A 25,478-nucleotide genomic window follows, 5' to 3' on the forward strand; every position below is an offset into this window, starting at 1 on the left:
TAAATTCAGCAGGCTGCTCAAAATTGTCAGATGAATTACCACACTGCTTTTAAAATTGTTAAATAATTTTTTGTTTCATGACATATTTACTATTAATTTTTCATAGTGTTTACATATTGGTAAATTATTTTACAAAATGTTCAGTATTTTTTCTTATTTTTGTTAGCAGCTTTTTCAACAATAGTCATGATTTCCTAATCCAGAAGAATATATAGTAGAATGTTGTCACAGATATTTGTTTGTACACCCTAATATTTGCACTGCATAACATAGGCTTTCCACTTTGAAATGGGACATCTTAATACATGTATAAGGGAAGCAGAAGTTAGTGTTGTTGTAAAGGCATTCTGATGTTTGGCTTTTATTACTATAAATCAAGGCATTTCTGAAGAAATCTTATATAGCAAATATTTTCAGCTCTAAGGCTTGTTATTTGCATGCTGTCATTTAGCAGGAAGAGCTCACAGAGTTTAAGTTGTAAGAGTTAACAGGGTTCTGCTGTGTGTATTTATTCCATACTTATTTCACATACAGTTTAACCCTTAAAAGTCCATATGTCTTGCTCTCCTCTCACGTGTTCTCACTTGAAAATTGTTCCGTACTTATTCTTGTTTTATGATGTATCAGTACTACATGACATCAAGCTATAATAATTCCTGTCTCTTAAGGGGAAGGCATTTCTATTAAAAATTAGAATTCAAAAGCTGAGCCAAAGCCACATGGAATTCATGTATGTAGAACGTGGTATAAGTTTGTTTTACAGAATTGCATAATCTTTTCAGGTTATCAAATAAATATATATATAGATGTTGCTATGTTTAGATGAAATTTGTGGGGATTAGAGTCAATTTCCCTCCTTTCAAACTGCTCAGTCAAAAGTTAGGTGATAATTTGTAGCCTTTTGGTTTCACAGTTGACAGCTCAGTATTTTACACTCATGTTTTATTAAAATAGCATATTCCCCAATTTTTAACTTCAATATTATAACAACTTGGAAGATTTTGAGAGAATTTCTTTCTTTAAAAGCATAGAACTGTATAAAAGGTTGATAATATACTCGTGTGCCCTAATTAGTTTTGACAAATCCTAATTAGAATAGACCAAAGAAAAAGGGAGCTCATGAAAGAGCTCATTACTGTTTTATTAGTGTATTGTAAGACTGTGGAAAAGGGGATAAGGACTCTTATATGCCTGTAAACTGTCAAGCATTGCTCTATTAAAGACAAGAAGAGAGAAACAAACTGAATGCTCTGATTCGAGTTCTTCTGAGCAAATTTCTTGTTCTGATATCAAAATGTTGCAGAAGGTGTTGTTTATTGAATGTGAAAATGAGTACTTGAGTTGAATCTCATTTACAGAAAGGCTACTTTACACTGAACTGGGAGAGTGAGATGAGGCTATACTACAATTTTCTCACTTTCAGTTGTGTTTCCACAAGAGAATACCATCACGTGGTTCTAGATATTGCTGGTACAACCGCCTTGGGTTTTACTTAAAACAAAATATCGGTAGACTTGAACCTTGTCTATGTCAGCAAAACTGAGGTCTCATAAAAGTAAAGTAACACATAACTTGTCTGTACTCCATCACTTCCCTGAGGGCCTTATCCATTAGGTTGTAAACCCAAGTTTAAGACAGCCCTGTGTTTTTTAACCCACAGAGCAGTACTAATGGAAACAGTATATGCACGACCACAGGACTGAAATGTGGGATGCTTAACAGTTCCACAGGTTCCACCTATATTAACATTTCTGTTTTTCTTTTTTCTCCAGTTAATTTCTACTCTTTCCACCTCTGATCATCTTTCCTCTAAACCACCTGCTGTCCACTTAATTTCTCCAACTAATCTGAAAGTAGCGTGCGGTGCCATGGTTAACCAGAATCAAGCCTCTTCGCTGGAAGACTCCCATAACAACTGGCAGTCAGCAATCAGGTCTTCTAAGCAAGATTCATCTCTCTACTTTCAGTCTGCTTCCCATAGTTCAGCCCCCTCCATGTCTAAAATATCCTCCTGTGCATCAAACATTTGTTACTCCAGCCCTCAACTGTGCGATAACCTGCAAACGCCAAGTCTCCATAGCCCTGTCTGTGTTTGCAAAATGGGAGACTTCACCACATCTTCCATTCCAGCAAAGAGTCCAAGTCTTTTCCCCAAACCTTCACATTCAGCTGAAATTCAAGGATTATCATCCCAGCCTTTATCCCCCAGTTCTTCCAAAAGATTGAAAGCTTTATCTCCCCTCCCTGTACGTATAACTACACATTCATTATCTCCTAGCCCTAAACCTTTGTCTCCACCCTCTCTTTATGGCTCCTCTTCAACCGTATGTAGTGTAAATGAGCCTTGCACACAAATGTCATCTAGAGGATATTTATTAAAGTCAGGAGTTAGATCACCTCTGCCAACCAGACTAACTCTCTTAACTGCTATTTTGAGATCAGGCTCTTCTCAGCGGAGACCTCTTTCCCCTGCTTCTTGCCCCACGTTTTCTCCTAGCTCCCTTTGTTCCTCAACACTTGCAATAGATCAAAAGTGCAAAACAACTCCCCCAACCCGCAGAAAATCTATTTCAAGCCCCCCTGTTAGGCCAGATTCTCCCAGCAGAGAGGAACATTGGCCTTCAGGATGGGCTCAGCATGTGCCTTTACACTCCAAGCCTCATCCTGCCCCCCGGGCAAGGTCCCTTTCTCCTAGAAAGCACCTTCCAGTCCGAACACCCTCTCCAGACTCCCGAAGTCCACAGTCATCCCACATCTCCTCCCATAGAAAATCAACTGCCTCTCCAGGTTGGCAGTCTATGCTGCCTGCTCTGGCAGTGCCTCCTAGTGCCCCAGAACATTATTCCCTTGCACACCCAACCTCTCCTCCTCCTGAAGGCCTGCGTTATCCTGCCTCCAGGTCCCAGGGACCTCAGAGGTGTCAGAGAGTGCACACTTACTCACCCATCTTTACCTGCCAGTCATATCCTTTGCTTTCTCCCACCAGACTTAGCTGCACATTTTCCCCCACCCGAGAAAAGCTGTTATCTCCCTCCCCAAGTCTTTCGACTTCAACTTCTAGATCTAAGTCAGATTCATCTCAAAAGTCTGCTCAGGAGCTGAGTACCCCCTCTCCTACGTCTTCAGGTGTCTCAAAGCAGTGGTCTCTCTCACGTCCTGATTCTACTTCACCAGTTCCCCAAACTTGCAATATTAATTCCCACCCACTGCAGCTTCATTCTTCATTGACACACAGAAGCTATAGGTCTAATTCCCAGTCTCCAAGACCTAAGCAATCCGCCACCTCACCGGTATTAAAGTGCAGATCTCCTGTCTCAGACAAGTCACCATGCACACTGCCATCAAGACCCAGAGAGCTGACTTCACCTCAATCTTTTTCCCTGCCTTCTGACCATGAAAACATCAAACCCAAGGTACTCTTGGTGCATGCTTATTTTCTAATAGTTCTTTGTCCCTGTAGGAAAAAAACACATCTGTGTTGCACAATGCTAGTAAAATGAATGAGCTGGGGAAAAGGAAGGAATGGTTATTGTGTTGATAGTGAAGATAATGACAACTAAATCCTACCATTTCAAATTGCTAGCAACATGTTTTGTATTATGGGGAGGGTGCTGTAAGAATCCTTTAGCATACAAATTAAATATTTTATTGATGGGTGGGAGGAGATTTGGACAAACTGGATTTGTTAGTGTCCATTTGCTCTGATCTGCTAAGTTCAACTGAGCAGAGAACCGAGCCAAGAGCCAGAGAGGGAAGACAAAGTCCCCTGTTTCTTCCCTTTCTTTCCCTTTGGTACTTCTAATCTTATTATGCTAGATAGAGGGCAAAGGGGGGAAAAATAAAAAAAATACAAGCTTCCTACAATATGTACTACTGCAAATATGAAAGTCTTGCACTTGACAGATCAGTCATACTCCTGCTGTTTGTCATTCACCCAGAGGCGGGAGAGTCCCAGCAGAGTGAGAATAAGCAACGATGGCAATTGCTGCAGGAGGTCTTGGGAACCAGTCTCCCTTTAAACCTAAAGATAAATCTCAAGAATGGGAAGGGGAAGGAAAGGAAAGCAGATCAAAAGATATGCAGCAGATAGGTGCCTGGGAAAAGAAAAGCAACTGCCTTGCACAAAGGGAGAGCTGGTGGCAGAAGACATCAGAACTGCAGAAGAGGCATCAGAGGCTTTCCAGCCTCTTTTATTTTATCCTTTCACTCCATGCTTCCTTTGCTGATGTCTAGGCTCTCCTCTGGCAGCTGAAGCTTGCTGCCCGTCACAGAAAGGCCATCATATTTTATTGATTTATTTGTTCGCAGCACAAAATTACAGCCTGGTCTGCCAGATCAAGTTGTGTCAGATGTGTTCCTAACAGCTTGGCCATGGCAGGGGTGACCTGAACTACATGGAAAATGTTAATTGAAAATGAGAGGTTTAAATCAGCACAGAGTAACAATTGTCATGAATGGTTCCTTTAAAAACCAAACAACCCCAAAGGAACTATTGTTTCAAGCACAGCTGTACAGTGTCACTACACCCTGTCAGGACCAATTAATGAAATAAAAAGAGAAATAAAATTGTAGAAATTTCAAGATAAAAGACCCTCAAGAAAAACCTGGAAGGCATGACTGAGCCTGCAGATTGCAAAGCATTTGTGGTGTCTGCTATTGTTGGTGCAATCTCTGGCGATAAGGAAATTTTCTGCTTGTGACACATAACTATTGTCTGTGTTATATTTACAGAGGCTATTTCATCCTTTCAGTCCTTCCAACTGTCCCTTTTCCTGCTAATTTTGCTGTTGTGATGCAATAGCACTTCTGAAACTGTCCAACCACCCTATGGAGCATCGGAGAGTGTCCACTATAACAGGCTTGGGCGGTTAGACTGGTGCAATTTTTAATCATGCAGACAAAGGTGGCTCCACCAGGATGTGAATGGTCTGAAATCTCTAAATCAAACGCAGCTAGAAGTTCAGGACAGGAAAGTCATCTTCTGGCTTTAAAATATGAGGCTGAATCTTCATTTACAGCTAACAATAGTATGCATTCAATGCCATCCCTTCCTCCTGCTCTCACCTATCTCCATACTTAGTTTTTGAAATAGCTCAACAGACTTCTGCTTTGCTCATCTGTGAATGGTACCAGACCCACTCCAGCCTCAAATCTCAGTATATTTCCAGGGGAAAAAAAAAGAAAAGATAGAGGAGAGAGAACATCACCATTTTAAGCAGCATTTAGGTCTCTTTAGTACCAATCAGTTCAACTCGAGGACTGGACAAAGAACTCCGTATGATGCATGACATATGACAGTTGGTGCACAACAAAATTTTTGCACGTATGAATTTTCTAAGTGAGAATCAAGGGAGAACTGCAGAGCTGCTTGACTTTGGCATGTGTAATTTTGCAACCTTAATATTGCTTCAATAGTTATTAAACCAGCACATTTTAAAATAGAACTTTGACATCAGATGTACTTTTCATCATACATCAAACTGTTTCATTAACATGATATCAAAGCACTTATGCAAAAAGGATTCTTTCATGGAGAGCTTTTATCTGTCTATGTCTACTCATGTACCAATTAATGGAAGTCAAAGAATAGCCTATGAACTAGTTTAAGTATTTGCATTTTTATATATAAAAGCATATGCTTTCCCATGCTTTATATATTTATGTTTATGTTTGCCAATGTTTTCAAAATATGACTGTTCAGCAAAGTGAATATGAACATAATCAAATTCACAGAACAGTGTGAAGTGTTGAACAGTGGGTGACCACTTGAAATAAAAATCCTCTCCCTGGACTGTGGAGACATTTTAATAGTGTTCTGGTGGACTTAATATAGCAAAATGAACAGTAGGATGGATTGGAGACAGATAAAATTGCTGATTTTGCAGGAAGAGATTAGCATAAAAACTGCTGGCTGTTGTTTGAAAACTCTTTGCAGTAATTTAACGGTGTGTCATTCCTACATATTCTTTGATTTTTTTTCCTGTTTGAATATAGCACAGGAATGCATGTAGATCTACCCAAAACAGCTGGGGATCAAACTAACTCTAGCAACATGGAGCTCAGCACAGCTGCAAAACCTACCACAAAGCAGGAAAGATTACTCATGAGGAGCTCCACACTACCATGGTTAGTTTCTGATTTTAAGCCTTTATAGGTACATCTCTAGCACACTTTGCAATGCCCTGTGTGTGCCCTAGATGATTGTTTGAGCAAGGCAAGCAGATTTTCTGAAAAACTCCCCAGGCTGATATTCACCCGAGTGGTGATAATGGAGTTGGTTTTCTTTTGACTAGACCATGGTGCAGGCCAGCAGACATGCGTGTCTGTGGCTGTTCAAAAATACTAATATATTCCTAAGAACCAGATTACTAAATTTATTTAGACATTGAACAATAATTCTGAGTAATGCAAACTAGTGTGTCACGAAACATGTTCCTAAGAGAAGAAATGGAATTAAAGATTTCCCATTCATTTAAACACCATGATTTTGACAATTTCACATTGCTCACATGTTCTACAGTACCTGGCAGAGGTAAAGCATGTTAAAGTAGAATTGATTATATAAGAAACCCTTATATTTTAACAGTCTGATATGTTTTTGTTTAGTTCATAGAGGTATGACTAACCTCAAAGTAGTTATAGTATACTCACCAGATATGTAAAAATACTTGGGCTTTGGAAGAAATTGCAATTCATTTACATGTTCAATTAAATCATTTCATTGCTTGAATATCAATTACAAGTAAACAAGGATACATTTTGTGGTTAAGCCAACGTTAATATTTGGAATTTTGACCTTCCATCTTACTTCAGTGCATAGTATCTTGTGTTGAAAATCTTATCTTTATATAGATAGATGTTGTATATACATAAATATTTATATATATATAAGTATCTATAATAATTTATAGCAGAGTGTTTCTATCTAAACATTCAAAGGGCAGTATTTAACTCACATGACTTTTGACATTTGAAAGCTAAATATCCAAACAAAACGTAAGCAATTCTATTATAGTCAATGGAGAGAAGGTGCTGTATCTTCAGGATGATTTTACTTTAACTTTGTAGGTGCTTATTTGACGATGGGATGAATTATTCTGTAGAAATGTCCATGACTATAAATGGTTTTAGTTCTGACTGAAGCACCTAAATGGCAGACATCCAACTTAGAATGGCTAAATCTCATATAAATTAAAAAATAAAAAAGGTGAAAAAGCATTTCTGGCACTGCATTGATCTGCTTTGACAGCATATTCACTCAGTATATATGATTATTGACTTCTTCAATGCCTGGCAGTCTCCATGTTCTGACTAGAAATAAATATGAGTAAATCTGAAGAAAAAATGACATTATGTATGAAAAGAATTAAAAGGTGATGTCCTCAAATGTTTAAAGGGAGGTTCAAGTGTGATATAAATTTCTCTTATCTGAATTAAATTTCTGGCCCCTCTGTAATTGTTGAGGGTTTTATTAGATATAAAAACAGGAAAAAAAATGACAAACGTATAACCCAAAATACAGGATGTTTTCCAGACCATTATTTCATAAGGACTAGTGTCCACTGCTCAGGCAACAGTACATTAAAAAAACTTAGCTGATGAACAGTTAACTCTGTGTCTGGTTAAATATCACAAAAATATTCAACTAATAACTTAAAAATCTATTATTGTCTGAATTTGTGAATGTTTCTTTAAATTAGTATGATGTTGAAAAGGGAAAAATGTTGTGAATTCCTTTTTAATTGTTTACTCCCCCCAAAAAAATTCCAGCAGCCATGTGATTAAGAGTCCTAGCTCTTGAACTTATGTAAGTATGGAAGAATCTCATTGTTCATTTAAAAATAACTGAATTTAGTCTCCATAATTACCAAGAAAATATAGAAAGTACGGTTTCTAAAGGGTTAAAACATTTTGGCAAGCTAATATAGTCTAAAATATAAATTATTAAAAATGATAATTTTTAAGCTTGATCTTAGGATTTTTTGTACCCCAAATCATGTACTTTTTATGCTTTAGATTGTCAGTTCCGTATACCTGGTTAGAGTGCAAAAGTTCCTCTACTTGTTTTGAAACGTGTGGGTGTTAAAGTTACTGTTAAAGGAGGTGAAAAGTAGTGTCATCTGACTTAAGTGATCTACCCACTTTCACAAGTAATTCAGCGTTTAAGGATCTTATTCAGTCTCATCAAAGCCAATCACAGAAATCCCTGTGACTTAGTGGTCCAGGATCACACAACAGAGCAGCAGTTCTTAAGGTGCATGTACTGGCAGAAATAGCTTTGCATTATCATTTCAAATCACAAACTAACTTGGAATAAACTCACAGTCTCTTCTGATATCAATTTAAGGATAGTAGTAAGCAGAAAGTTGCCAAAATCACTTTAGAATTTATAAGCTGCAGATATAGAATGTTCATGTATTTCCATCTCATTCTTAAATGCAAAAGATGTATGTCCTTTAAAATCTAAGCAGAACCACTAGATTTTCTTTAAGAAGTAGCTTTCATAAGTACTATGTAAGCCTTGTATTGTTGTAATGTGTCTGTGAGACAATTAAAATCATCTTTCATTGTCGTACCTTTCTCCTTTCTTGTCTCTTTGTCCCTCTCTCCCTTTTACCCTTCTTTACATCTCTTCCTGCTTTCTGGTTTGCCCTTTTAGCAGTACAAGATCAAGACAAGCTACAAGGCATTTGCAGCAATACCTACAAACACATTACTTATGGAACAGAAGGTTAGTGTTTGATCAAAGACGTGGAATTGCATTTGAGAGTGTTCAACTTTATGTACATATTCTGACATTTCTGTTGGTGATATTACAGCACATAAACTCTGTGAACTAGCTGCTCAGGATTATAATTCCAGCAGTTTTTCAGGGCCAGCTACACTGTACTGAGGATCAAAGGCTTCATTAACCTGAATTTCTATTAAAAAAATACTGTAAAAAAACATGTCCTAAAGGAATCATCATTTATGATAATGTCTCAAAGTCTGTTTTGCTGTTTGACAGTCTCTGGAGCTCTGCTATTTTAGGACCTACCCATCAGTAGGTCTTGGCCAGTTAAAGATTCTTCAATGGCTACGCTTACACTAGTAAATTCAACAACACCGGGAAATGTCCTCAATTACAGTCCAACCATCAACCTGAGCTACAGAGTCCCTTCACTAAACGACGTCCCTTAGTAACACAAAACATGCCACAAATATATTTAAAGACATGCTTAATAACTCTGACATCACAAATATAACGGTATCTGAAAAAGCTTTCTGTGGACATAATTCAGGAACTTAGCTTCTAACGAATTTCTGTAAGATTAAGCTTTCCTATGTACACACATACATATGCATTTACATGCAAAGCTCAGCTGATTTCCCTAGGATTTTACAGAGTTTAAAGACATTCGAGAGTGCGAATTTAGCTCTGCATAAAAGATTTTGAAGATGAAAGGAAAGCAGCCTGGTGCAAAGGGACCTGGGGATATTGGTTGATACCCAGCTGAACATGAGCCAGCAGCATGCTCAGGTGGCCAAGAAGGTCAACAGCATCCTGGCTTGTATCAGAAATAGTGTGGCCAGCAGGACCAGAGAAGTGATTGTCCCCTTGTACTCGGCTCTGATGAGGCCGCATCTCGAGTACTGTGTTCAGTTTTGGGCCCTTCACTACAAGAAGGACATTGAGGTGCTCGAGCGTGTCCAGAGAAGGGCAACGAAGCTGGTGAAGTGTCTAGAGAACAAGTCTTATGAGGAACGGCTGAGGGAACTGTGGTTGTTTAGCCTGGAGAAAAGGAGTCTCGGTGACCTTATTGTGCTCTACAACTACCTCAAATGAGGTTGTACCAAGGTGGGGATCAGTCTCTTCTCTCAAGCAGCAAGTGATAAGACAAGTGGAAATGGCCTCAAGTTGCACCAGCGGAGGTTTAGGTTGGATATTAGGAGAAATTTCTTCACTGAAAGGGTTGTGAGGTATTGGGACAGGCTGTCCAGGGAAGCAGTTGCGTTACCATCCCTGAAGGTCTTCAGAAAACATGTAGATGTGGTGCTTAGTTATATGGCTTAATGCTAGATATGGTAGTGCTAGATTAAAGGTTGGACTTGATGATCTTAGAGATCTTTTCCAAACTAAATGATTCTATGATTTTATGATCATTTTGACCCTGAAAAATAATAATAATAATAATAAAAAAGATTGTGACCTACTGGTTATCACTTAAAACACAAGTTCATTATTTTCAAAAATGTGAGATTCCTTTCTTTTACAGTTTTCTTTTAATCTTGGATGAATATTTTCATCATTTGCATCAAACATGAAGCTTCTCTTAAGTCTAGAACACACCAAGTAAGACTATGTCTGCCTTAACATGCAACAGAAACGGCTCAGTAGAAGAAAGTATCTTATATCCCTACTGTATGCATTTTGGTAGTTTTTGTTTTGTTTTGTTTTGTTTTTTGTCAGAGAGCTTGTTAGTGTCTGGAAGCATTAGGTGGACTCTTGAGGTGCCACTTCAGGGCTGACTTTAAAATAAACGCAGTTTGTGCACTAAGCTGTGCTGCTCTGCAGATGCAGAGGTCGGTAGGTGGTAGGTGACTTTGAGTGGGGGATTTACTTTGAGGGCACACTCCTGATCTGAACTAGTGGGTTAAGGACAGCCATGCAACTGCACCTTTTCAGAAGGAAGGCAATTCCTTTTGAGGGATCGTCTTGCTGACTCTCTCAGGCATTTACTCATAAGCTGTATGTTACGTATCCACCAAACATAAAAATGATTTGTACAATCTTATGCCAGTATCTGTAGAAAAAAAAAAAAAAAGACTCCAAAGAAATCTGTTTACACAGAAACTTTTTGTTATCTGCCAATATACTGAAAATTCTAGCCTTAGTGTATCCTTCAGTAGCGACAGCACAGTCATGTAAAACTAATAAGATATCAGTTTTCTGCTACAGGACATTCAGGATGAATTTACTTTGCATGTTTTAGCGTTGCCTGACTACGGCTGATGTATCAGGTGCATTTCCCTGGGCATTCTGTCTAAGGCAGCTCTGGTGTACAACTCCTTCCCTGTTTTCCCTTGTTTTGGAGATTATGTATATTAATATCCTATTGATCCAGACCAGCAGCTATGTATAGTGCTCCTGAGATAGTCCTATTGTGTTAGCTGACATGCATTTATAGTATGTCTCTTAAAGGAAGCATAAAGGGGTCATATGGCACATACAGGTCCCCTTGTACCAAACCCTAATGTACAAGTATTATCCTCAGAGTAGCAGGGAGGGAACTTGGAAGGAACTCATGCCACTTTGTAGCTCAATGCCAGTAGTTATATTGCTCCCATTTTATGCAAACATCAGATTAAAAAGAGAGCAATTCAAGACAACAAGTTCTAACTGCATAAATAATGTTTTATTAACATTGAGATAAAGATTATTTGTAGAAGATATTTTTGAGTGACATTTATTTTAGCAAGGAAGGAAGTTTTGCAAGACAGATATTACTGAACTGAATTAATGATTAGGAATACATCATCTTCCTAAATGCAGGAAAAGTATTTTGCTATGTGATCAAACTGGAAATGAACATTTTCCAAAGTGAACCTTTTTGCACTGTGTAAGTAATTATGTTACTTAATTTGAGTGGTCATGAGAAAATGGGTTCAATCAGATCTATGATGCAGGTGATCTAGTGACAATTTGTATGCAGTAATAATTAGATCATATGAAAGAAAACTGTCAACGATATGTTATATAAGGTAAAATGCTTTGCCCCTGAATTGTCTCCTTGTGTCTTTCTTTCTCAAGTAACTTTTTCTTTTATGTGTGTGTAAATGCTTTAATTTCAGCCAGCATTTTTTAACTTCTCCTTATGAAACTGTTAGGCTATCATCATCTTAACAGCTTATCTAGGACACACTTTTATTCTTAAGTACTCTCAGTCAAAGAGAATTGTTCAAATCTATGCTCATTAGCAGCAAAGAAGAAGCTCATTGACTACATATACATATAATTTGGCAAGCCCAGAAGTGGTTTAATATCATCAAATCCCATAGCTGGCGTGCTTTCTAACTGTTTTAGCTTGTATGAACATGATATTCCTCTTATCACCCATGGTCTGCTCAGGAAAATTCAAATTCAGGATATCTCTTGGAGGATACAGCTGTAAATTCCTTCACAGACAGAAGAGCAAAACCTTGTTTTTAAAGGACTTGTGCTCAGCATCACGGTCAGGCTCTGTCTGAGAGCAGCAACAGTGTGCTGCTCCTCATGAAAGATGAGCCAGAAGCTGGCATAACAGCAAGGCTAGTAGGACAGTGTCCTCACCAGCATGGGCACTGTCCCACGGTGCTTGATCAGGGACAGCAGAGATAGTGATAACAAAGTGGTGGTGTCCATGGTCAGCCAACAGTGCCATGATCACCACACAGATTCGAAGTGATGCAGCAGGTCCTCAGACAGTGACAATGAACTCTTCTGCAGAAGAGTTAACAGATAACAGCATCCACTGGCTAGAAGAGGAAGCAGAACATGCTTAATGTAGGCTTAAGGCAAAAGTTTAACAGCAAGAATTAATTAACCACGAGAAAAAAATTCCAGAGACTGAAATGGGTGCTTTATCATAGAAATTAAACAATCAAGACAGGACACTTTTCTGGCACTTCATACAGTAATTCCAGGCAGTTCTGTGGTTTAAAGAAAAGGTCAGACTCGGTGATCACTGTGGTTCCTTCTGGTCTTTTTATTATTGAGTCAGTGAGTCACCCCTCCACTGACATTCACTCTTGAATAGCCTCTACAGTTATAGAGATGAGATCACAATCCAATTCAAAATTCCAGTCCTAATCAGGTAGTATATAACTATTATTTAGACATTTTATTTATCAAATACCTATAAAAATATCTTCCACTCAAAATAGTTTGTCATGAAGAGTCTATTTCGGGGAGATGTGGACAAATTCCTAACTTTAAGTATACAGTCCCTTACTCCAGACCCTACTTCATCTTCAGAACCATGTCAAATTTGAGATGTAACCCCAACACTCTATTGAACTTCTTGGAACTGCAAAATAAAACAAGTCTTCTGTCAACAATTCAGTGGTCTGTAGTCTACAGCAAAGTTTATGCAGGGGTATTTGGGATTGCTGTGTTTGGCCAGAAAAGGGAAGGTTTGTCCAGGGAAGAAAACCTGGTTATGAAGGCTTTGGGCTGGCTGCAAGTGTTCTGCTCAGACTTCACCCGTATCTGAATGAGGTGAAACAAGGATGATGGGTTTTGCCATTAAGTACACCTGTTTCACAACTGAGCACTTATTAAGTCTTCTGAAAAGCATTACACGTAACTGGATGTGGAAGGAAGGAGTGCAAATGAAAGTACTGTTGACTTATCTGCCTTGTATTTATCAACTAAGTACAAGTAGAGGACTACAATTTCTTAAATGAATGTAGAAAAAAAGATCTTAATAATAAACCTAACAGCTAGACAACTGGCTCTTTTTGAGTATGTGAGGATCACCCCGGATCCAAAAAGCATTTCTGACAACATTTTGTTAAGAACATTTTGATATAAAAGATTGTATTTTTCATCAATTACTTCTGGTGTGCACTTACTAGGTGAATTTCTTGCTTCCAGATTATATGTTCATGCAAGAAGTCTTCTGAAGGCTAGAATTTAATACCTAATGGTAAGAAAAAGAAAATCATGTGTGCAGTTCTAGAGTGCTAAAAGACCTAGTTTGTCTTTAATAATAACCACACATGACAATAGAAGATCAGGCTATAAACTCCCTCTTTCTTTCTTTTAAATATTTATTTTATTTTTTTAATTTTTTAATTTTTTAAAAATTAAAGCAGCTTTTAATATTAATTTTATAAAAGGAAGAGTAGCCAGGTCTTTACAATATCATTTCCCAGGATCTTTAAGGAATAAGTTGTAGGAACAGAGTGTACATGAAATTCCATTATACAGAATACATTTTTTGCATGTACTGAGGGCTTCAAAAGCATATTAATAGGAAAAACATGCAAGAGAAACAAAAGAACAGGAAACTTCTTGGGTTTTGCTCAGCACAAGGTCTTCACAAGACAGTAAAGAGGCTATGTCAGATTGAGGTTACAACATTGATGTTGTTCATTAGTGAATGAAACAAATTTCTATATTTCCTGTATGTTGCCAAGAGCTTTAATTCTTCTAAAAAAATACTGGAGACCCTAGTCAGATCATTTACTACTATCCTTTCTGCTCTGATACAGCTTCAGCAATCAAATAGCTTGGGGGAAAGAAGAGGGAGGGAGGGGTTATAGTAACCACCGACATCAATGGAGTGTATGCTTCACACCCTCTAAGTTGCCTTTTACAGGAATAGAATTGGCAGTTCAGACACTGGCTATTTCATCCACACATTTAAGTTCTGTCAAAAATAAATTTTCATTCTCTAAATTACACTCTTTTAAATTGTGGTCCCACTATTATTTTTCAGATAATCAAAAAATTGGAATGTTCCACTTTTGGTATTGTTAGGCCACTGGCATAGAAAGCAAAGCTTGAATACTGTTGATAGAGCTAATCAACAGTACTGTTGATAACACTAATGCTTTAAATTAATCATAATATTATTGCATGGTAACTCTAGTAATGAGTTCAGAAATGAAAGTAATACTTTTTAAATCATACATTTTTCTCTATGTGGTAATGCGTAACAACAACAACCAAAAAAATATTGCTAGAAAAACAAGTTGTGTTTTGAAAAGCTAACAATGGATTAAAGCGAATCTCCATATATCTTTTTATATTTTTTTAATTTTTATTTTTATCTCCCCCCTCTTTTATTTTTATTTTATTTTTTTACAGATGTTAGGGATGCTTAAAAGTGAGCTGTATTTGTTTATTCTCTCTCTCTCTCTTTTTGATGCTGCAACCACCTGAGTAAATGAAAGCTTCAAACTTCATAGATATTTGGGTTTCTAATTTCTACTGAAATTGATGGATGTTTGGTACTTAAATTATCCAGAATCTTGGTTCTTGACATAGACTTGTGGATGTGTCTGCAGTTAATCTAGGAAGATCCATCAATAGCTTCTGGGTAGCTATGTCCTACCCTTAATTGTGTTCACCCTCTGCTACTGTCCTAGAGAAGTGAATTGGAAAGATTTATATATATATATTTTAAACAATTGCTTCATTATGTTCATCACCCTACTGATTTCTCAAGGGTTTTGAGAAACTTCTTAAATTCTCTATTCTGAACATGTGGCTGATGACAATTTCTTAATGGAACAGGTTGTTTTTCCTAATTCACATTCACACTCATCTCTCTACAACAGGCTGCTTTGGCAGTCCTGCCCTTGATAGGTACTGGAAAGACTCTTCTTCTTCATTTTGCATTTTACCAGTTCATTTTACACTTAACAGGAGGATGTAATCTGACTGAAACTGAACAGGGGACACAGCACTTGAGTGTAGTGCTGAGCACTCTTTAGCGAGCTCTCTTCTTCTACAGGTCTGTCTGTTGATCTGAGATAGGAGAAATGAGAAAGATCATTTATCTTTTCATTTTCTGTCTCAGGAGAATATTACATTAATTTATTTAGCTCAAAAAAAAAATCATTCGTTTTCTTTTTTTTTTTCCTTTTTTTTTTTCTCCTTTTTTTTTTTTTTTTTTCCTTTTGAACTATAACTACTTCAAAGCCAACAGGTTTGTCTAGAGCTAGAGGGGAGGGAAGAAATGTGTTTGGAAAGAAAGTACTCTTCATTGTACTCTTCATTTTTTCCTACCGAACTCTCTAATAGAAGACATCACAAACATGCTTCTGTGCAGGATCTTTTATGTATGGTACATAGATGTATTTTGCCAGTAGCAGTTATACTCAGCAAAATTAAACTCATAAATAATTACTCAAGTGTATGTCTATTTTTTTTTTTTCCTTAAAAGATTCTACCATTTTCCTCCCAGCACACATATGTCTTCTGTAACTGCAGCCCAAATAAGTACCTCACTGGATACATATTATTGCCACAGAATATGCATAGGAATGTTTTTTTTTTCTTTGCTCTTATCATATATTTTTTTGCAAATAACTGACAAATATGAAACTTCATAAAAACATAAATGTTAAACAAAAAAAATCCACAAACCCTGCTGATTCCTCTCCTGTAGTCCAGCTGCATGCATCAGCAGGCTTCCAGAGCAATTTTTGGTCTCAGTATGGAGTCTATTTGAAAATTGATTCAAAGAAAAAATGGGTGATGGCAGTGAGAGTGTGCCTCACCAACTCTGGGACAAGATGAAAAGGGCACTGAGCACTGAAGTGAAGTTTGGCTTTTGTGGGTGTTTTGTGAGTTTCCTGATAAAAGAGAGGGGTTGGCAAACTGATTCCCACTGTTCTCACACTTGTTCCAAGTGTGGGCATTGGAAAGCTGGAGGTATATCCAAGCACAATAAGAGTGCCTTTTGTTTGGGAGAGATTGTGGCAGCTGCATTAAGTGGTTGCATAGACCAGTCATGTTTTGTATGGTACCGCAAGTGTGTTGTGAATATTTTCCTTTATACAATTCTCTTTTCAAGCTAAAATCCATAAATGTCAAGCACCATTTTTGTTGCCATGTATTATCACTATCCTCTTTAAACAGGAGGTACTTTTTAAAGAAGACAGCTACTGAAAGAAACAAGCAGGCCTCCTGTGTGCTTGGACCCCTGCCCTGCCCACCTGCTTACAGCTGGTGGCTGTCTTCCAGTGGTGCATGGCAGGCAGATACCCGGCACCTTTGTCGTCCAGCACATTCACTGTGTGACATTCACTGTAGGAGAGGTGGGGTGTTATTGAAGGAGAAGACAATGTAAACATTACAAACCCCAAAGTTATATTAAATTAACGGTATTTTCTGATCTTCAAAGCAGGGAGGAGTCACCTAGCTTGAATACACTCTATCTGAAAAAAAACCAACCTCAAATTCAAGATCAGAAGATGGTAACCCAAAGAACCCTACTATAATTTCTTCTCTTTCCATGATTGCTTATTAAAAAACAAAACAGAACAAAACAAAACTCAGTGTAACTGTGAAATCTTTTGAATTGCAGGCATTAGAAGAGCCAACCAAGACTGCTAGTGTGACTGAAGGCACTGCTTTGGACACTCATTCAGAGGTAGTGTTGTTTTATCTCTGAAATCTGTATTTGAAAACAAAAGCTTTGTTTTCTGTTGTTAACTGAGTGATGTGTCCTCCTTTTTTCAGATGTGCTCCCCTGCCCAGCTCAGACAACAAACAGAAGAGCTATGTGCTGTCATTGATCAAGTCCTGCAGGACCCATTGACCATGGTAATCCATCAGTATGTAGGACTGACTTTCTCCTCTTCCTTTATGTTTGTCTCATCATTAATAAATTTCTTCTCTGTTAAAAATAATTTTCCAGCGCCGATGTGAATCTTCTCCAAGTTTCCTGCAGATGAACACAGAATCAGATGGTGGCAAGGTAGGTGAATAAGCCCACCCACACACCAAAAGCTCTTTCCAGGTAGACATCAAGGAAAATAAAAGCACAGCTACAAAGCCTTCAGCAACAGAAAGTTGCAGTTAAGAGATCCAACATCAGTAAAGCATCTGGGTGATTTAAAAGATTTGGAAGGATAAAACTTTAGCCTTGGAGTTACTGCAGTTTCTATTGCAAGATGTTTTCCTGAAGTCAGGAGTCATACTGACTTGAGAGAACAGCATGGGGCTGTGACAAGGGAGGTTCAGGCTGGATGTTAGGAGAAGGTTTTTCACTGAGAGGGTGGTTGGGCACGGGCACCCCAGGGAAGTGAAATAGAATATATTGTGAAATAGAAGCTGTCTATTAGTTTTGCAGACACTGGATCCACAAGGAAGAAAGCCTTCATACCTTGCCTTCCATATTACAGAGTCTGTGGCCATCTCCCAGATTTTGTCCTACCTATTGGTCCTTATGACAAAGGAGCCCATGTTTCAATGGTTTCAATGACTGAAAACATCTCCGATTTTTTTTATTTTTATTTTTATTTTTATTTTTATTTTTATTTTTATTTTTATTTTTATTTTTATTTTTATTTTTATTTTTATTTATTTATTTATTTATTTTATTCAGTATTGGTTTTCAAATAATGGGATAGCTAAATGAGTAAGTAGAATTGCTCTTAAGTCCTTATTTCCTTTTAACTCTTGCCCCTTGTGGGAATTGGATATCTTCTATGTCCACTTAACATGGATAGCTCTGAAACAGGTAGTGAGAGGCAGGTACAGCTTTCTATACTGGTGTTAAACTTCACTAAGTTATATTGGTCTGTCTTCTGGATTCAAATGGATGACTAACAATAGGAGGAGGGTCCTGTACTCAGTTTGCCCCAGGTAAATTTAATTTGGTCTTGGCAGCTATAGGAGGCAGATACAGAAAGTGGCAGAAATGTCAGAAAAAAAAAAAAAGAAAAAAAAGGATAAAAGGATAAAAGGAGAAAAGGAATTTTTGGCAGGAAAATTTATAAAAAAATCAGTGAATTCAAACTAACCTTCATGATGTCCAGTCTACCATGCAAATATAGGGCACAGAACCAGCATTCCTCAGTAGGTGTATTCAATATACACTTCAAACTTCATTTTCATTTTTGAAATTCTGTCAAACAGCATGCAATGGTGAATCAGGCTTCAGGCAGCTGAAAGGAGGAAATAGGACAGCAGCTGAAAAAGCAGGCAGAGACTGGTATTGAGGAAATATTTTCTAATACTTGCAGTGAATCCTATGTGGTTGAAACAATGCTACTAAGTTGGACTTCTGAGCTATAGAATCCAAAACCTACTTCCTTGGGCAACTGAGAATTGATTTTTGACCAAAGAGAAGATATCAGTAATCAGCAAGAAAACCAAATAAAGAGAGCAGAAGGTGAGCTTGACAGGATGCAGCACAGGAAACAAGAGAAATGTGATGACAATCTCAGTTTAAGTTTAAGCAAAGTGCTTGAATTGGGGGTGAAAGAGAGTCCTAAGAACCAAAAAAGAGTATTTGTTAAAAGTAAATGCCTTAGAAATAGTATGGGTTGGTCAGATGAAAGAAAATAAGAACATGGAAAGAGGCAGTTTCAGGTTATAATTGTGAGCAAATATAAGTTAAATTCCACAGTGCGACCACATCTGTGGTTGTTTACTAATAAACATTTTATTACGAGAGTTCTCAGAGATAATTTAAAGACCAACTACAATGGAGTGTGATTGATGTCTTTGAGTAAAAATGAAATAATATTTTAAAAAATAAACACCTCAAGTGAAACTTTAATATACCTTATTTTCATGTGTCTCATGAATCTTTTTAGAAAATTGAAGTTTACTTGAATTTAGGCATTAAACAATGTCTCAGTGATGAAAATCTCTCTGAGTTGGTCCTCCACTTTTTGCTGTTGAGATATCTGTTTATTTTGTATAAGGTGTCATCAACACTGCAGAGAGCAGCTGGACGCGAGACCAGATATGTAAGTACATTTATAATTACTCTATATTTGGCATGCAGAAATGTCTAATTTGGTAGGTTTTGAAGGTCATCTTGCTGCCATACTTGATTTGTTGGCATGTAGCAGACATAGGCATCTACTTGTGATGTGAGGTGCTGTCCCTAGTAAAAAAGAGTATGTTAGGGCAACTGCAATTCATAGAATCATAGAATGGTTTGGATTGGAAGGGAACTTAAAGACCACCTGATTCCAACCTCCCTGTCATGGGCAGGGACACCTCCCACTGGACCAGGTTGCTCAAAGTCACTTCCAAGCTGGCCTTAAACACTTCCAAGGATGGGGCATCCACAGCTTCTCAGGGCAACCTGTTCCCATGCCTTACCACCCTCATAGTTAAGAATTTCTTCCTTATATCTAATCTAAACCTACCATCTCTTAGTTTAAAGCCATTCCCCCTTGTCCTATCACTCCACTCTCTGACATAGGGTCCCTCCACAGCTTTCCCATAGGACCCCTTTAGGTATTAGAAAGTTGCTGAGATGTCTTACCTCTGCTCCAAATTTATCATGGCTGGAATCTCTTTAGTGCACTGTCTATTCATAATGTTACCTATGAGAATATGATCTTAAAGTTGATTTATTTACACAATTCTTTGTTGCTGTTTGTTTCAAGTGTGGGGCAAGAGCTCAGATATTTGGCAAGGCTATTACAAGTGCTGAAGGACATACTTATTTGAACTGTATGGAAATTACTTTTGAAGAAGTGTTTTGTCTCTTGCCTATCCATCAGAATTTGGGGATGATCCAAATTTTTCCTTCCAAGGTGTAGAGGTGGCTGAAAACCCACTGTTTAGCTTTAGAAGAAGAACAGAAGCTGTTTTCTGATGTATACTCACATTCCAACATAAAAATAAAATCTCTGTATTGAATCATCATTTCGATTAGTGAAATATTAAACCCAATTAACATTCTAATTCTCACTAGCACAGTTAATGCAGATTCCATATTTTACTTACAGCTCATCTAGTCACATGGTAAGACACCTCTGCTTACTATTCATCATTCAGACTTTCTATTGAACCTCAGATCAAAGCAGTGCTAGCAAAAGCAATGGAAGCCTTCCAGTTTTATGCCAGCACAATGCTTGACTGATCAATTCAATTTTGCTTCTTGAATGTGGTGGTATGCATATTTTATTGCATACTGTGATTTTTACTTGACAGATTGTGCTGGCTCATACTAATTATAAAGGATATTGGAAGAGTGCTTTTTAATGAAATAAAAGATGTAGTCTGTGAGAACAGAATAGATATTACTACCACTCCAGCACAGATCTTCAGCACCCAAAACTCTGCCAGACATACACCTTCCGATACATTTAGGCATCCAATTTATACACCTAGAGATACAGTTAGGTTTTCTTCACTGACATAGAAAATCACACTATAAAACTCTTTCTTCCCAGTCTCCTCTGGAACTTTCTAGATAATTGAAGCAAATCAATATTTAAAAATGCATTTGGGAACAATGCAGACACTTATGGGTAGGCTAACCTTTCTTATACATTGTACAAATGTGTTCACTTGTTTTGTGCCTGATAACAGATCAGATGACTGTGCTAACAGACCATGTTCTCCATGGTGCACTGTGGGGTCTGGGCTTGGTGGGTCCAGGCTCTTCTGGACTCCACAGTCATTGCATGCTGCAGCAGTCACACGAGGGATGGGCCACGTATCCCCACCAGACCCTCTACATTGCAGCTCTTCCCCGCTCTCTTGCTCTGCCTCCTTGGTAGGACATACAGAGGCTCTATCTGTCACAACACATAAACCAGGTGGGGGCTTGTCCTTTAGCATTCAGGGTGAGGGTGCAATGAAGTGTTCTTTCTTAGAGTTGTCTTCTTCTTCTCCCCATCCACTTCCCTCCCCTCAAAGTGAGACCCCACCCCTACACAAGGCCAAGGGTGGCCTCATCCCTTCAACCCATGGCAGCAGCATGCTCTGTGCTACCATGCAGATCGTGGAGGACAACAGTCCAGAAGAGTGGTAGTTGGAATGGGCCAGAGTGGTAGTTTGTCTGGACCAAAGCATGCAAGTGAGTGTGCTGACTGGTCCCTGAGCCGGTGTGTTCGCTGACTTTCATTGACTAGAGGAGAACTTTGGCTCAGGGACCAACATTTTTTAGTAGTAGGTACAAGATGCTTGTTTTGAAACAAAAGGCTTATTTTGAGACAACCAATCAGTGTCTCTGATTGGTAGAAATCAGGAACTGAGGATAGTACGGAAAATAGTTATCATAATGTCAAACTGGGAGTTCCCCCCCTAGGAGGCTCCCACTGCCACTTTGTGTCATGTGAGCTGTCTTGGAGTAATGATCTTCAGCCAGCCTTTTATTAGCAAACATTTTTTTTTTTTTAGAAGTAGGCTTTTTGTTTGTGCAAATGAATTAAATTTACTAGAAAAAATAATATGGCAATTTAGCAATACAATTTTCTTAATCTTTTTGTACACATGATGTCGGATGTTGCTTAAAGGGTGATTTTAGTTGAAAGAGAAACTTCAGTTTGTTTATGATTCAGGGATAGGAATATCTGACATCATGCTAAAGTTTAATTTATAAACACACACACACATATGTGTATGTATATGCACCTTGCAGTATTTCTATCAGTTATATGGATTAGTAGACTACACAAAAATGTTGAAATATCCTGCCTTTTCACAATTAAAATGTCTTAAATTTACCTTGACCACAGTTACTCTGTCTACACACCCACTTCAGAACATTTTAAGGATGTAAATGGCAGTACAAATAACAAGGAAGTGTGTAAAATTTCACTGACATCAGTGAAATTACAGCAGTTTGTACCAGCTGACAATGTACTGTAGTTTTAGTTTAACAGCTTTTTAAACTGTATGGTCTTTGACATGATCCCATTCACCATTTTATACTAGTGCATCTCTGTTGGCTTTTGGGGTGATATTGCTGATTGCTGTGATATAAACATAATCATCCTCTAAATAAAGGACTTTTATGGGTATTGAGTGCCCTGATAGATCTACTTAGTCATTTTGTTTCCATGTAATTACTGTCACCAAGAAAAGCTTTCATAACTTTAATTTCAAGTTCTAGAAAATTTATCATTTTGTCATGTGGCCTCTCTTACAATTATTTTTAAAATAACTTTTGGTGATTAACTGGAGTAATCACTGTACATATTGATAAGTTTTTGCTATTCTTTACAGTTCTGTTCTAAAGAAATCTTTTTAAAGTGTCATGGACATGCAACATAGAGAAGTGAAAAAATGAGAGTACACAAAGCAGCTAAAAGTGCACACACATGCAGAAATGAGTAGTGTTTTTCTTTATCTGTAATCTGCTATGTTCATACACATTTCAGGCAACCTCTCTGAAATGACAGGAAAGGGACCTGGTGGTATTTGTTGATAGCTGGTTGAATATGATCCAGCAGTGTGCTCAGGTGGCCAAGAAGGCCAACAGCACCCTGGCTGGTATCAGAAGAACTGTGGCCAGCAGGACGAGGGATGTGATTGTTCCCCTGTACTCAACTCTGGTGAGGCCGCACCTTGAGTACTGTGTTCACTTTTGGGCCCCTCGCTACAAGAAGGACATTGAGGCCCTGGAGCGTGTCCAGAGAAGGGCTATGAAGCTAGTGAAGGGCCTGGAACACAAGTCCTGTGAGGAGCAGCTGAGCAAACTGTGGTTGTTTAGTCTGGAGAAAAAGAGGCTCAACAGAGACTTTATTGCCCTCTACAACTACCTCAAAAGAGGCAAAAGAGGTTGTAGCGAGGTAGAGGGTTGGTCTTTTCTCCCAAGCAACAAGAAATAGGACAAGAGGAAATGGCCTCAAGTTGCGCCAGGGGAGGTTTAGGTTGGATATTAGGAAAAATTTCTTCACTGAAAGAGTTGTGATGCATTGGAACAGGCTGCCCAGGGAAAGCGGTTGAGTCACCATCCCTGAAGGTATTCAAAAGATGTGTAGATGTGGTGCTTAGGGACACGGTTTAGTGGTAGACTTGGCACTATGTGGTTAATGGTTGGACTCGATGATCTTAGAGGTCTTTTCCAACCTAAATAATTCTATGATTCTATGATATTTACTCTTAATTTGTACCACTGGAGATGACATAATTTAATTCCAGACTCTTGTATTTGTAGCTTCTTCTGCAGTGCTTTGATGTTTTTAAGCTTACAGTGAAATTGGTTAATGGCATGAAAGAGTGACCATAGTATGTAAGCAGCCTCTAGAGCAAAGTCTAGTTTACTCTGTCCTTGACAGAAGATGTATTTCATATAGATTTAATATTAAATCACAGATGTCCTTGTGTAGGTGTGAAGCTTGCCAACACTAGTGGCCGTGTTCAGAGGTGTGAGTGCTTTGAGGTCGGAGCGTGGTCCTCCACTGTGACTTTTGGTGACATCATTCTCACCATTGACACAGAACTGGAACCAGCAGGTCCAGGGAGTGATTAAACTTCTGTTTAGCACTTCAGAGACCACATCTAGAGTTCTGTGGCCAAATCTCTGCAAGGTCTTTGTCATGGGTGGACAAAGGAAGACCATGTTCTTCCCTCTCCAAAACGTGCTCAATTTGCTTTTCTGCTCTAAACTGTGAGAAGATATAGTTGAGTCCAACTGAGATCCTTCTATGGAGGATCCAGGCTGTGAAGGCACAGACTGACTTGTGCTATACTACAGTACACTTTTTTGCACCTTTATTGAGGAGCATTCACCTTTTAGAGTTCAAATCGATCTTAATCACTCCTACGTTAAGGAAGGGCATACCATCTATACAGAAGCATTTTCTAATCCACTAGAACCCCCTACAGAGCTTGGAGGAGATGATCAGTGCACTAGAAATCCTGAATCTTACCATAGTGAGGGCAAATGAGTGTGTGGCACATGGCTATTTCACAAACACACATCAATACTTTGCATTTAGCACATTGAGCCATGATTTTGAAAACAGGGCTTCTGCTCTTCAGAATATACTTGGAAAAAATGTGATGCTGGAGAGTAGGATTGTTCTGCTTTTCATGCTGTGAAGTCAGAAGGATGAGAAGGTTGAATTTAGATCCCCATACAACTAGTAGTGTTAATAACATTGATGCTGCAAAGTAACAAACAATGACAGGTTCAGAAATGTCAGGGTTTACTTTTCAGAATTAAATCAAGCAATTTTTTTTTTGCATTTGGGAAAAGGTATCCCTAAGACTTTAGCAACAGACATTCATACTTGACTATACCTTGAGATAAACTGGGAAGGACTATATTTTAACTTCTCTTAATAATTGCATTTCACTGTGTGACTGTTAAAAGCTTCTGTGCCTAAGCATACTGCTATCTATATGTTTCTCCTCCTTTTAGAAAGGCCTCAGAAAAAATGCAAGTAAAATGACAACTGCAAATGCATTACTTTTGCTAAACATTCAAGAACCATCAACAGTGAAATTGTGAATCATCAACAGTGAAAAAACTTATCTTTCTAGATTTTTCTTCCTATAATGACTATTATATTGTAGTTAATACTAAATACATTTACATTTTTTGCAGGCCAACCTTTACAAATCAACACCTATGGTGGCAGAGAGTCAGATGGTATGTATTGCACAGCTCTGCTATGCTGTTTATCAATAATTGCACAAGCACAAAATCCAGTCATTATTATTTGCTTGCTTAGTCCTTTGAAGGAAGCTAAAGTCAACATCTTCCTACAAAGTTGTATTGCTTCCTACAGAAATTCTTTGCTTTCTTCTGTACCAAACACATATCTGTTTTAAGTAAATGTAAATCCTGACATTATGAAAATGTATGGGCCAAATGACAAACCAGAGAGTCTTGCTGAGTCATGAGATGTATGACAACTATACAATCTACTGCTGTTTGTTGAACACTGTTAATACTCCACTTTTACAATTTTGTTTATATGCGACAAAGTTTTGGCATTTATATTTTTCTTACACACTGATATAAATCAAACCTGGTTTAACTTGATGTCAGCAAGAATAAAATCATAGAATCACA

General features: G+C 38.0%; 1 protein-coding gene across 1 annotated transcript in view; it reads left to right on the forward strand.

The window, feature by feature from the left end:
* Positions 1-25,478, forward strand: part of LOC121066995 (muscular LMNA interacting protein) — an 80,229-nt gene that overhangs the window by 20,194 nt on the left and 34,557 nt on the right. The window contains exons 5-11 of the mRNA XM_040550885.1: positions 1,773-3,413; positions 8,660-8,731; positions 17,061-17,126; positions 17,216-17,299; positions 17,394-17,453; positions 19,411-19,455; positions 25,008-25,052. Coding sequence (XP_040406819.1) covers positions 1,773-3,413; positions 8,660-8,731; positions 17,061-17,126; positions 17,216-17,299; positions 17,394-17,453; positions 19,411-19,455; positions 25,008-25,052 — 2,013 coding nt within the window. The remainder of the gene's footprint in view (positions 1-1,772; positions 3,414-8,659; positions 8,732-17,060; positions 17,127-17,215; positions 17,300-17,393; positions 17,454-19,410; positions 19,456-25,007; positions 25,053-25,478) is intronic.

This window comes from Cygnus olor, chromosome 3 (assembly GCF_009769625.2).
Source record: "Cygnus olor isolate bCygOlo1 chromosome 3, bCygOlo1.pri.v2, whole genome shotgun sequence".
Taxonomy (NCBI): domain Eukaryota; kingdom Metazoa; phylum Chordata; class Aves; order Anseriformes; family Anatidae; genus Cygnus; species Cygnus olor.